General features: G+C 33.3%; 1 protein-coding gene across 49 annotated transcripts in view; it reads right to left on the bottom strand.

Moving 5' to 3' along the window:
• The window catches only part of Nrxn1 (neurexin 1), a 1143874-nt gene that overhangs the window by 128786 nt on the left and 1001320 nt on the right, over positions 1–13768 (bottom strand). For 31 of the 49 annotated variants that reach the window (NM_021767.4, NM_001434104.1, NM_001434105.1 and 28 more), the window contains 2 exon segments: positions 5123–5442; positions 6777–6866. In NM_021767.4, coding sequence (NP_068535.3) covers positions 5123–5442; positions 6777–6866 — 410 coding nt within the window. 49 annotated transcript variants of the gene reach the window in all.

The following is a 13768-nucleotide window of genomic DNA, read 5'->3' as shown; positions in this document are numbered from 1 at the left end:
TATTTTTCTTCTAGCATGCATAAAACTTGCTGTAAAATTATACATTAATTTAAGGAAATTCAGCAGAACAACTGGGTTAGGAAACATGAAGTTAATTATACATGTTACCAGTAGTCTAAAAATGCAAAGTGGTTATCAGGAACATGTATAATTATAAGTAACACTGTTGTTCTTAAATAATGAAGCCAGAGTAAAGGTTAATTAATATTTTTAATAAAAGTAAAATTTTGTTCTTGGGAGTACAAAATGTATTTTATTAACTCCAAATATTTTTCATGGAAATAAGCATATATTCTACTTATATTTTTCAAATAAATAGTTTTCATGAGTAGTTACAAAGCTTCCAGGAAGCAATAGCATTATTGAAAATAGTAAACTTGAACACAAATTGTTTTTTTTTTCATAAGAACTTGAATGAGTGTCAAGCACAAGTGACAGATGTGATGTACAAACTATCCCTAAGGCTTGTAACACATTAGGACCTTTCCTTGAATAGGTGTACTGAATTCACCTGGAAAAGCTCACCCTAGAACCTGAGCATGTCCCCCACATACTGTCTACAGTGAGTGAGGGAGCCCCCGAATCACTCTTTTGATACTGAATGAGAGTGCCCCCAAACACTCTGTCTACGCTGAGAGATTATGTCTCTATCTATATTTTTCCACTTATTTGTAAAATATCCATCCACTAAAATCAAAACAACCACACCAACATGCAGAACCTCTCAAAGCATTGCTTTCTCTACTTTCTCAAGATGGTTTTGAAATAAAATGATAAAGAGTTGTTGATTTTAAAGACCAAGTCGAGATGCTACAAGATGCTAGCAGCTTCAGCTACATATGTGTTGAATAAAATACAGTATTTACTACTTTTAGGAAGTATTATTCTCTTAGAAGGTTATTTTATGGATGTAAAAACGGAGTATATCAGGATATGTCTGAACAATAACATGTAATTTTTCTTTGATAACTGATGTATATACTGAAATAAAGTTTCTGAGACACAAAAAGAGAGACCGTCACTAATCACATCAAAGTAACAGGTATAGACAGGAACTCTTAGAGACAAGTGGGAGGTGTGGCTGTCCTATCAAAAAGAAAGGGGTAAAATCTATGTTTTCCTAAATAATGTGGTAAAGAACTAATTAAGCACATAGAGACTAGAGTCAATTAAAATCTGAGAAGAGCTCCAAAGAGTCTTAATGACTGTCTTGTTAGAGAGAGGCAACAAGGCCAACATACAGAAAAGCTGATTAGTATTTCTTTTCACAGGACACTGTGCACACAGGACACTGCTTGTGTTGAGAGTAAAACCCCATTTCTGATTTGATATGCTATTCTTATTATGCCATACTCTCTTTAAGATTAAAAAGGAAAGTTCCAAACTATCTTGTCTGTATATAGTCTGCAGAATAATATTGAAGGAAAGAACAGAAAATATTGATGATATTCTATAGGTAACATTCTGGGTCTGAGGGCAATTCATTATATTGATCTTAAATCAAGCAGCACGTTAGCAATAAACAAACTTGATTTAAAAAATGACAGAAAATGTTAAGGTGATTTGATGTTTTTCTTTCAGTGGTTTACATAAATAATTTACAGAAATAATTTAGAATGACACACAGCTCTTAGAAGATAATTTTTTTGCACAACTGTCTCCAACACCAAACAGCCCTTCACATCCTAAGAATGAGTTGTTCTGATATTTTTCATTGTGAGAATAGCCTTAAAGGAAGTAAGTCTTACAACAACCTGTCGATTTAATTATGCTAGCAAAACAAGACATATAAATGCTATACCCGCCATGTAAAACATTGTTCATTCGATGTTGTTTTAATAAAACCATTTCATCTCGGTAGTCATCTCTAGTTTTTGTATTATTCTAAATCATGAAGGTTAAGACGCCAGGATGAAAACTAATCATCACTCAGAAGAAAGTATTCTTCTTCTCATCCCTTAAAATATATTCACTTTTGAGGGGCGATGTAAATGGAGTTTTGCAGACAGTTCTCTGAACACTCCAATATTCACTGACTGTGAAACCTGAAACACATTTTATACACAGTCCTTGCCCTGCAGGATAGCTGAATCCATGTCAATTCATCTATTTGAGATGAATACAGTTTAGTTCTATTGGACCAAAAATCTGTTTCCACATTTCTAAAACATGGAACTACTCTTAAATACATTTTCATTGTCACATAAGTGGCTAAGTGCTATTACTGAGGAAAATACAGTTGGATTGAAGAAAAAGTACAGTGTGGATTTAGAAAAAAATGACATGACCCTTTTGGTACACAATTTAGTAAGGGACTTGAGAAAAGCAAGCAGATGTAGTTAGTATAGACAAAGTTGAAGGACAGATGTTTCATCTAAGCTTTTAAAAGTAGGGAAAGTTTTCAGACATGGGATTTGTAATACTCACTATTAAATTTTTATACTTATGCGACTTTAATCAAAGAAATTTTGTATATGTATCTATTCATCCATCTATGTCTCTATGTATCTATCTACCCATCTCTCTCAATCTAATCTATACCTAGCTATCATTTATATCCTATCTCTATCTATTAATCCATCATTCTACAGATCTATCTATCTGTCATGCCTTTCTCTTTAAAGGGCAACTAAAAATTAAAATTTGAGATAACATTTGAAACAAATTATTCTATTATTAAATATAATCTCTATTATTCTGTAGTAATTTTCCTTCCTTTATAGTATATGCTGAATTGTCACCTTAAATCATACACTATATGTGTATGACTATAACAGTGGCTATAAAAGTATTTTTAAAAGTATTTCTAAATTTAAACATTGTTGTTCCAACTGAATATCATTAAAATCTGAATATCTGTAACAAACAAATTCAAATTATTTTGTTGTTCCTATGGATCTGTGAAAGTTGTAAAGATTTAAAATATCCAATTTACATGAACACATTAATCTTTAAATCAACACCTCCTGAAATGAACCAATTGATTATTAATTGACTGGATTCTTTACTTCTGTTTGCCACTACTGCCCCTGAACTTGGAATAGCTTTGGGAAACTCTCTTCATTGGTAACTAACCAATATTCAACCTCTTTCTCTTTGTATTAATATTCTAAAATGCTCCTGAATATGTTTACATTTGATTTTTTAAAGCAAAGATTTATTTGCACATATAATTTTTGTTATATACACATCAGATATTAATTCATAAATTACATTATAATAATGAATGCAATTTTCTTTCTTTTTAAACACATATAAGTTTTACTAGAAATTTTGGCTACTTATTTAATTAATAATTATACAGGCTTAATAAGAAAAATGCTGAACTACCTCAAATTGTCTTTAGAGGAACATTTCCAACTTTCAGTAATATATTTCAATATTCTTCTTGGAACAACTCTATGTAAAGGGAATAGTTTACAAATTATTTTACATTTAAATTTTCCTGTTTTAGATTCACGGTGGCAAGCTGATCTTTATCAGTTAAATAGCACAAGTTCCTAATGAAATATAAATAAAGACTATCCAACAACGTGAGCAAGCATGGATCTAAGGTCACAAGTCTTTACTGAAGGAGCTAAGTGCTATCATCAGTAATAGCATAAATCTGAATGCCAAACAGATAATCAACAAAACAATGATCTTCCTAGTAAATATTCCAACTAAAATTAATGTCACGAGGGTAGCAACTTATGCTTATGTACTTATGCCCAGAAAAGTCTGTCCATGTAGGCAGTTATCAGTAATCAATAAATGTATATTAGGGTGTGTCCTCTGAGAGTGTGCACTTTACCTAGTGGCCAGATGCAAATGAAAAAGAAAACCCAAATGAGAAAAAAATGGGTGAATACTATTATAAGGTATACAATATAGCATTGTACTACATTTATAAATTTATAGTTTAGTATTTGGTCAGTTTTCTTCTTCACCAGTTTAAGTGTCTATTTTTCTATTTCTTGTGCATTTCCTATCAGTCCATCTTATTCAAAGAAAAAATCAGAACAAATTTTTTGTTTTCCTTTGAAACATATCTTATTGAAATGATCAAGTACTGATATAAACAGAAGTTGCTCCTAGAGTTTTCGTTCCAAATCGGATAAGCTGTTTCAAATAATTGATCTAAAAGCAGATTTGAAAATGTTTGCTGCCATTCATTTACCCATTTGAAATACAATTTCCTAAAGAAGTGAGGGTCACCTATTTGACAAATCTTTATGTGGTGCTTACTGAAGATTTTCATTAGTGAAAGCAAAATGAAACCAGCAATCTTGAACCATGAAAAATAAAAAATTTTGAAAGAAATAACATGAGATTATATGCAAAACTTTCAAATATCAATGAGAACCACATATCATTTACTAGCATCTCAAAAGCATCAATAGCATTTAATTAGTCTTTACTTCTTTTCTGATGTAATGTCAATGGCTAATTGGCTAGTGAATCATCTATACAATCAATAAATATTTTACCACTAGATTTATAAGCTTCTAAACTATACCAATGTCACTTAAAATTCTATTTTTTTAAAATTTGCAGAAATAAAATTTAATAATAAACTCAGTAAAGTAAATTCCAAGTAAGTGAGATTAATTACACACCCTACAAAATATATTCACCCAAGACCGTTTAAGTCGTGTACTTTACATCTCCACCATTAGACAACCCAACGAACATTTTTCTCATAAATATAAAATATAGATCCATCACTCACCACAAAATCCACACTTAAACTGTTTTATTTTGATGAATTGCAATGCTTAAATATGCAAAATCTTTCAAATATGCCACTAAATTCCTTGTTTTCTAACCTTAAAAAATGTTTTTGCATAATTAGCAGGTCTTTGCCCACCAGTAGTTCTAAACCAAGGTGATCAACTTGCCTCTAACAAACGAACACAGAACTTCTGTCTGTATGTCTGTCTGTTTGTCTGTCTGTGTCTGCAGACTTCATCAACAACATACCCACATCTTATATTCATACAAGGTGGGACGCATACAACAATTTCCAAGGAAAATGAACACATGAGATCAGAAACAAAATCTGCTTAGAAAAGACTCTTCTGTAGAAAAAGGCCACTTTTGTCATAAATTCGTAAGGAAAGGACGGTATGCGAGTGCTCACCTGGCTGATAGGCTCCTTTGTGGGGGGCTTTCCTCGTCGAGCTGTGCTGGTAGCCAGGGTTGTGGTGGTCTCCATGATTGAGGTGGACATCTCGGACTGCATGGCAGTGGCTGTCGACTCAGTTGTCATAGAGGAAGGCACTTCACCGACCAGCCTCACATTTCCCACTATGGCGATGTTGGCATCGTTCTCTGCCGCCATATTCAGAACTTTCAAGCCATTGTAGTAAAGCCCAGAGAGCTGGCCCTGGAAGGGCTGGCCCTGCTCTTTCCCGCCAATTATTATGGTTGCTTGGCTATTGAAGATTGTGAGCTGACGCCCTGTAAAAATAATATTACATACATGCAAAAATGTTGATTGTGAACTCTACATTCTACAAAGGATGATAAAACAGATCTTTCATGGGGTGGGTAATGAGAGCAATAAACTATAAGAGAGGCATTTGACTCATAATTCATTGCTTAGAAATGAGGTGTCCATGAAATGCATAATTACTGGCAAATACTTATAAATTGTCAACATATTGTAAATGTAGTGCTTTTGCTAAAAGACCAATCAAACATATAGACTACAAATCAGGTTTTAGTGGATCCCATTTTCCTTTGCCTCAAGAACTTATTATTGCTTTGTCAAATTTAAATTGCTAAATTTAAAAAGTACGACATATCTAACATTTCAAATATGTTATCCTAAAATAACCTCTGAAATTAACATGTAGGAGCTAAGGTCTAGTTTTAAATTTTATTGCAAAAATGTCATAATTCACATAATGCCCATACAACTCTACATGCTATTCTTTAGAAATGTTTATTTTTTGTTACTTCAATTATTCTATTTCCCCACAATCACACTGAAAGGAAATGAATGGTTTACACTGAGCTTGTCAGAGACAAAAAAATATGTTTCAAAAATATTTTTCTGATTGGCTTTCAGCAAGTCTATCAAAACAGAACAAAATAAAATGAAAAAAAATAGCTTTAAATGTAAAAAGCGGCTTCAGGAATGATACACAAACCAATGGAGAAATCATGGTACATTTCCATCAAACAATCCTAGCAACAGTACCATTATCATCAGATGGAGACTCCAGGGTGAGCAGAGTTCCCTCTGCTCGTAAAGCATGCACACAACTTTAAGTTCAGTTTTAATTAGGGTTTCTTCCCAAATGTTCTCAGAAGCTTGCAAACGTTAAAGGGACTTCATTTTGATTGGCAATCCATACTGCCCACTATTTAAGATTCCTAGAGTTTAAACAAAGATTTTTTTCAGGACCATGATAAAGATATCCGAACTACATATATTTTAGTTAATAATTTAGAGGCTGGACCATGGATATAATCTATAAATGATTTATCATTTTTGGTTAATGCTTGCTCTGAGTACCTTCATAGATTGAGTTAGTGGATTATATTTAACAGTCCCTTTAACCTTAAGTTAACTGGGTAAGATTATTAAACCGTTGGTACTTCTAAAAATGTATAGAAATTATTATACAAGGTATGCAAATACTGCTATCTACATTTTACTGTTTTAAATTTGTTTTTAATTTAGTTTTACGGAAAATTTATTTTTTATGTTTATTAGTGTTACAATGAAGTACTACTTGGTTATGTTCAAATTATTTTTTATTTGAAGTTTTAATCAATGTTTTTACCTTTGTCGAGTAGCCATTCATCAACTACTCGACCAAGTCGATATGGAATTCGCTGTCTAGCAATCGCCAGGCGCTCGTTATCATTGTTTCCTTTAAAGTTTAAAGAGACATTTCATTGGTTAAAATCTGTAAGGTCAAAGGTTAAAAGTTAATACTTAAAGCTTGAGCTATACAGTTGCCACATGATTTTTTGAAATTTGGAATTTTAAAACGTTCTACCTAGAACATTTCATGTTTCAGACTTGTCATTCATTCATTTATTTTATTTTAGCAAACAAAATTATTCCTATGTTAATTGAAAATTAGAAATCTGCATTTGAGCTAGGTTATTATACTTATGTTATAGACAGACCCGAACAACCAATTTAAACAGCATATAATAGCTTTACAAAAAGAAAATGACCCTTAACCTCAAGGTTTGGTCTTTTTGATGTTTCTTATTAACTAGTTAAACATGTTCAGCTACAACAAGTTTAAGTTTTCAAAATACATTCAACCTCGTATTCCAGATTAGTAATTCATGAACACCAACTGAACACCATCGTTGGCACACTGAAGCAGTTCACGTAGGCCTAGCATACTTTATTGCCTATTAAGACAACATCTTTGCTTACTCGTTTCATTTAAGAAAACCACAAAGTCCGAACAGTTCTTGTGCATTTCACCAAAGTCGGCTTGTCAGTCATGTGTACATCGCAAGGGAGTACATGTGAGTTAGGAAGGCTTTGACAAAAGTGACTTTTATGTGAGTGTCCTTCAGTTTTATTTAAAGCTCAGCACACTGAAACAAGCATATGGCATTTGAAAAAAAAATATGTTTATGTTTTTGTGTCCTCAAATCCCTACTTACTATTAAGTTATTCTGTTTTAAAAGGCATAAGAGCTTAATGTACAAATGAAGCTATAAACAATGGCTTTTAGCCACCTATCTGAACTAAATGCAAGCCTGGCTTCTCTGAATAGCAAACATCATCTGCTACAAACTCTGTTCATATTGACCTTGAATCAAGCTTGCAAATAGATGAGTATTTTCTTGATCTAGAAAGTACTTAAAAGTCTAGGCTACTGTCAGTGCTACACACTATGCATTGAAAGATGAGTTTTTTTTTTTATTTCATAAAAATTAGGTAGATACAATTTGGAGCTAAGACATTTTGTCAATAGCTTGAGTGAAGATTAATTGTTAAAGAAACCTTAAATTATAGTGTTAACCTATATAGAAAGCCTTAAGAATTTTGCTAGAGAAGAAAATAGATATACCCTTCCCTCAGATTTATAATTATTCATAAGGGGCTTTCATGTTTTATGCTAATGTTGTGATATATTATACTTACCATAATAAACCTACCCTAATGTAGCTCACACGCCTTTGGAGAAGGAAGAAAGATCTATCATTAGAACATCAATGTATCATTCAAATGTCTATATGACCAAAAATATTTCACAAATTAATATACAATTAAAATGTAAACAAGGTTGGTCTAAGTATATATTTAATGAAAACACTGAGCTGTATTACTCTAGATAATGCAATTATGTAAATGTAAAATTATATTTCATGATGTAGAAATATATTCTTGATATACCAGTAACCTTTTAAAAATTATATAACGGAGTGAAAATTCCAACTTTATTTTTTAAATACTCAGAGTTTGTGTTCTTTTCTATGTTCCTGCATAAATGTGTTTTTTAGACATAAGCATTTCCTGCCCTAGGGCAATGTGATTGCTGATGGGAATTTGTATGATGATGTGGCTTTACATGCCTAAATTGAAAAGGAAACTACAAAATATTTTTTCAAAACATATATTCATTTCTCTGTGGACTTATTAGCCTATATTCACTGCAGTCCTCAGTGCATAACTTGCCTCACATCTTGATGATCCTATGGTTCTTTTTTTATCTTTTTTTTTTTTTTTTTTGGAGCTGGGGACCGAACCCAGGGCCTTGCGCTTGCTAGGCAAGTGCTCTACCACTGAGCTAAATCCCCAACCCCGATCCTATAGTTCTTTATGGTAGGGATTACCATTGTCCTAGATATCCATATGTCCTCAGACACCTTCCAGAACCACCGAGCTACTAGGACTGTCCGTAACATCCACTTGCATCTCTCTGCAGTAAAACCAAGTGATTCACTACTTAAGCACACCATGAGCAAAACTTAACCTTTGCCTTTCAGACAAAATCTTCACCCTTTAGTGATGTATCTGTGTATTCTCGGGTCTGTTACTATTCCATTGCTTCGACTCTGCTCCATCTCATGGTCATCTCTCGTTTGCCCTCTTTTGAAGTGTACAAGGTTTCCTTCAGTTCTCCTAAAGCTCTTCTGCCTTCCTTCTGAGCCTTTTGGTTTACAGAATTCCTAGATGTAAGCTTAAATCTACTCAAAGTATCCATTGCCTGCTAATGCAGTATTTGTTCTTCAAGAATCATAAAGCAGGGTTGGTGGTGTAGCTCAGTGGTACAGTGCCTATCAACATATGCCAGATCCTACTTTCAAGCATGACACCCAAATCCAAACACACACACACACACACACACACACACACACACACACACACACACACACGACTCATAAAGTGATATTAGTGCTAACAAATTCTATACATGGACTAGGACTTATGATTCAATTCTTATTTAATTGACATTGAAATAAAAATAGGACAATAAAGCTCTTAAATAAGATATTTTATGCTTTATCCAATATCTAGCCTCTGGTGGGTCTTAGTGTTTTGCAAAAATACATGCTAACCAATAAGTAATACCAGTTGAGTTTTTTGGTTTATTTTTTTTAATTGCATGAAGACTTAATGATTGATTTGGCCAGAGAAAATTTCTAATGTCAATCTAATGATCTTATTAACTATGTACATAGGAGAAGTTATATATATATATATATATACATATATGTATATATATATATATCATTCTACTTTGCAGCATTAACACCCAAGTACACACACACACACACACACACACACACACACACACACACACACACAGTGACTCATAAGGTAGTTGTTAGTGCCAACAAATTCTATACATGGACTGGGATTTATGAGTACTGGGATATGTGTGTGTGTGTGTGTGTGTGTGTATTTCTGTGTTCATATCTGTATATATTTGCTGAGACTTTTTAAATTAATTTTAATGATTATATCTTTAAAACGAAATGGCATAGAGACTCTCCAAGAGCTCCTGATTTCCAAAGTTTATCAATAAATATATTTTGGTCTATAAAGACAACTTTTCACTAAGTGAAAAAAAAGAAAGCACAGTTTATCTCTAAAACATTAGGCAGAAAATTATGGATTGCATGCTGAGACTATTCAGGAACTGGGGTTATTTTCTGGACTTACAAGCCCTCATTGACTAATGAACACACTCTGCCAGAATCTAAAGATGTCCTATCATCGTTCAACAACAGAATACAATGAATCAATAAACCTACAACTAAATTTTATGTATTCTGAAAATTAACTTTAATATATGAATTAGAGAATATAGATGGTCATTTAGGGACCAGAGACTATTATAGTGAATAGATTTTATACTTTGTGAACAACATGTTCTCTTGACATATAGTCAATGCTGAAAATGATCATTACCCAAGAGAATCTTTTAGTCAACAGGTGGAAAAGCTGAGATTCAAACAGATGATGTGATATATGTGGCATCATGGGTAATTAGATATATATGAGTCCAGAGCAACTCCATGGCACAGTTATGGATGGGGGCAGGGTTCTTCACCAGCCTGAGTCATGAAAGCTTGACTTCTTCCCCAAACAATTTCACAAAATGAAGGATACCATGGTCTTGTTTATAAAGGGTGTGTCTATAAATTCTGGGGTGTTATCATCCTCTTGGGTACATGAGATCTGCAATATGCACCAATCCTCGTGGATGCACATGAAAGCTATTATAACCATTTCCACTTTATATAATAGTGTGTAGAAGTACACATTACACAGTAATCAAGACATTTACAGCTATGAATCCCATAAGGAAAAGAATTTAAATGTCTTCATTTGATAAAGCCCTGCAATGCATAACTACTTGGGACATCAAATGTTCCCAGCATTCCTTGTCTTCATATCTAACATGGAAAACAAACACCAGTCATAACTAGTAAATTTACTGTTTAGTATTTTCTTTTTATAGGATCCTACTCCATAGAAATGTAGGAAGGAGAGAAGACCTAAGCTGTGAGTCAAAAAACCTTGTACATTGCTGATGAGAGGAGGAACAGAACTTTAAAACACTTCAGAACTCACTCTACTTGGACTTCACATTTGTTCCTTTTCTCTTCATTCTAATTTTTTATCTGTTATTTTTCCTCTATCTGTTCTTCAAATTCTGTTGTTATGTTGCTTATTAATAGCCAAAGTGTGTACTGTCCTTTCTAGATAAAGCAAAGTATGTTCTATCCTTTCTAGATTACCTTATTTCTCCAAAAGACCATATTCTTTCTTCCTTAGGTTCTATAAGTAAACCTAAAGGTTTACTTGTTGGTATCTTTGTTCCTGGGTTGGTTGGTTGGTTGGTTGGTTGTTGGTTGGTTGGTTTGGATAGCTGCATATATATGAGCTTAGCCATCTCACTCTACAAAGTTAGTTCATGAACACTTGCCTACTCTGAATGTTCTGAATCATGAACACATCAGAGGAATCATACTGTAGGAACACATATACTTTGGGAACATAATGGACAAAATCAAATGGGGTAATTCAACATTCCAGACAAGACATGGTGTGCCATGAGCATATAACTACAAACTATGCAAACATCAGAAATTCAGAGAGCATGAAGGAGTAGAAATAGAGAAGATGTGCTGAATACAAAGTATACTATTCCAACCTACATTTCAGTGACTACACATGTGCTAATAAGGAAGAAGGTTTAGAACTGATAACTTCCTTTACCTTTACCAAAACTTCAACCACCGAAGTTATTAAATAAATACATGTCCAATAATGCGTGATATCTAAAGTAATTAGGGACATGGCTAATTAAATATTTATGTCATTAAATACAAATAAGTAGGGTACACAATTGTAAACACTAAGTAAAATGTGATACAAAATGCAAGATGTAATATATAGAAAGAAAGATGTTTGCTAGAATATTGTCTAAAATACCAATGGTTTAATAATACCATATTTATAAATATTTTATTTTGGCCATATTGCTTCTCTAAAACACACAAACATCTTCTGTAAATTAGATACAGTGTCTTAATGCACTGCTACCCCCCATGTCTGTGTTGCTCTGTGCTCTTAGAGCACAGAGCAGACACCAACAGGCAGGCAATGTTCTGTTCATAACTAGTGCTTCAAATATCACCCCAGCTTCATCTGTGAAACAGCGAATCAGGGCATTTCTGCAGCCCATTAAATGTTATTTTTTGTGAGATGTCTGTAATGTGGGCACAGAAGACCACAGGGTTCAATGGTGCTTTAGAGAAGAAATTACAAATAACGCATGCCTAACTGGCATTAGAAATTTCCTCTTCATGTCCCTCTTTCCTATAGATCGATATTGAGATATCTAGTTTTACTTTATACACAAATTTGTAGAATAATTTGTTCTTACTAGATATGAACAAAGCATTTTTCAGATATCGTCTCATCGGATTAATTACAAATAAAAGCAGCCTTGTACATTTTTCACTGCTGGTATGGAACAATTTCTTCCCTTAGCTTTCATATGATATTTATTTCCCAATGAAAACAGACAGGATATCATATCAAAAACCACCAGCAGAAATGAAAGCAGCAGGGAAAAGAAGATAACCAAATACAAAACCTACTCTGATAAACTAAAGGTCATACATTGTTGTAATGCATACTAAAGAGGTAGTTTGTGCTAGCTGTGTAACATTTAAGATATAAAAATGATTTAACAGCTACAACACAAGGGCCATCATTAGGCATATTACTGATTGAAGGATAGGAAATATAAGGCAGCCCATATTACCGTCTGAGTGGCATTTTATTATTTTATAGATATGAGATTCTTGAACACTTTCTATACCATGATATCATAACACCTAAACTTATCCACCCCAATAAGAACTTAATAGAAATATATTCCCTAAGACGTCTTTTCCCACTTCTGATTTCTAGAGAAGCAGAGAGTGCAACATGGATGGAATTTCCACGTCACCGACAACAATTTTCTCCAGCTTTTTTGAACATTCGGGGATTTTTTTTTAATGAGAAAGAAAGCAGAGGATGACTTTGCATATGTTGTGATACAGCTGAGTGTGACACTGAGATTTCTTAGTTCCCTAGTGGGGAAAAAAATGAATCTTATCAGTGCAAACTTTTAATATCACTTTCTATCGACTTGAATCTATTCTTTTTCCTTGTAATTGGAATGTAGATTGTATTTCAGTTGGAAAGATGATGATTGTCAGCTATGCATAAATAATGTAATGTAATAATATGTATTAAATTAATAAAGGGAAGACAATTATATTGCTGCCAGCTCCCTTCAATTTTATAAAGAACAAAAATATCCCAAATAAGGCATTTTTAAATGTTCTATATGAGTACTGTATTCAAAAAATAATTTCTTACCAACTGACAACATTCATGACACAATAACCCAATTTGTACAATAGTGGCCTCCATAACTTGGCTATAACTAGCAACGCTCTAATTTAATATAAGACTCACCCACCACAAGGGAAGTCACACCTAGAACCTAGCTAACTACCCAACAGAAATCAGTCATGAGTCTTTGAGGAGACAGCTACAACCACCACTTATAAAACCAGTATAATCTCTTACTACAGTCTGATAATTCATCCTTTTCTCCACAGATAAGTGTAATTCATATGCCTCATAAAAGGCACCTCTCCATGCAACGAAGAGAGACCATTACAGAAAATCACAATGGAGCAAATCATGAAGAACAAGAAGTCTTATGTTTTCCAGTTCCAGTTGACACATCTACTGCACACTTTCTGACCAGGAATCAATGGAGAA

Source organism: Rattus norvegicus, chromosome 6 (genome assembly GCF_021556685.1).
Source record: "Rattus norvegicus strain SHRSP/BbbUtx chromosome 6, alternate assembly SHRSP_T2T, whole genome shotgun sequence".
NCBI classification, from domain to species: Eukaryota; Metazoa; Chordata; class Mammalia; order Rodentia; family Muridae; genus Rattus; species Rattus norvegicus.
This window is presented reverse-complemented; position numbering and strand designations above follow the sequence as displayed.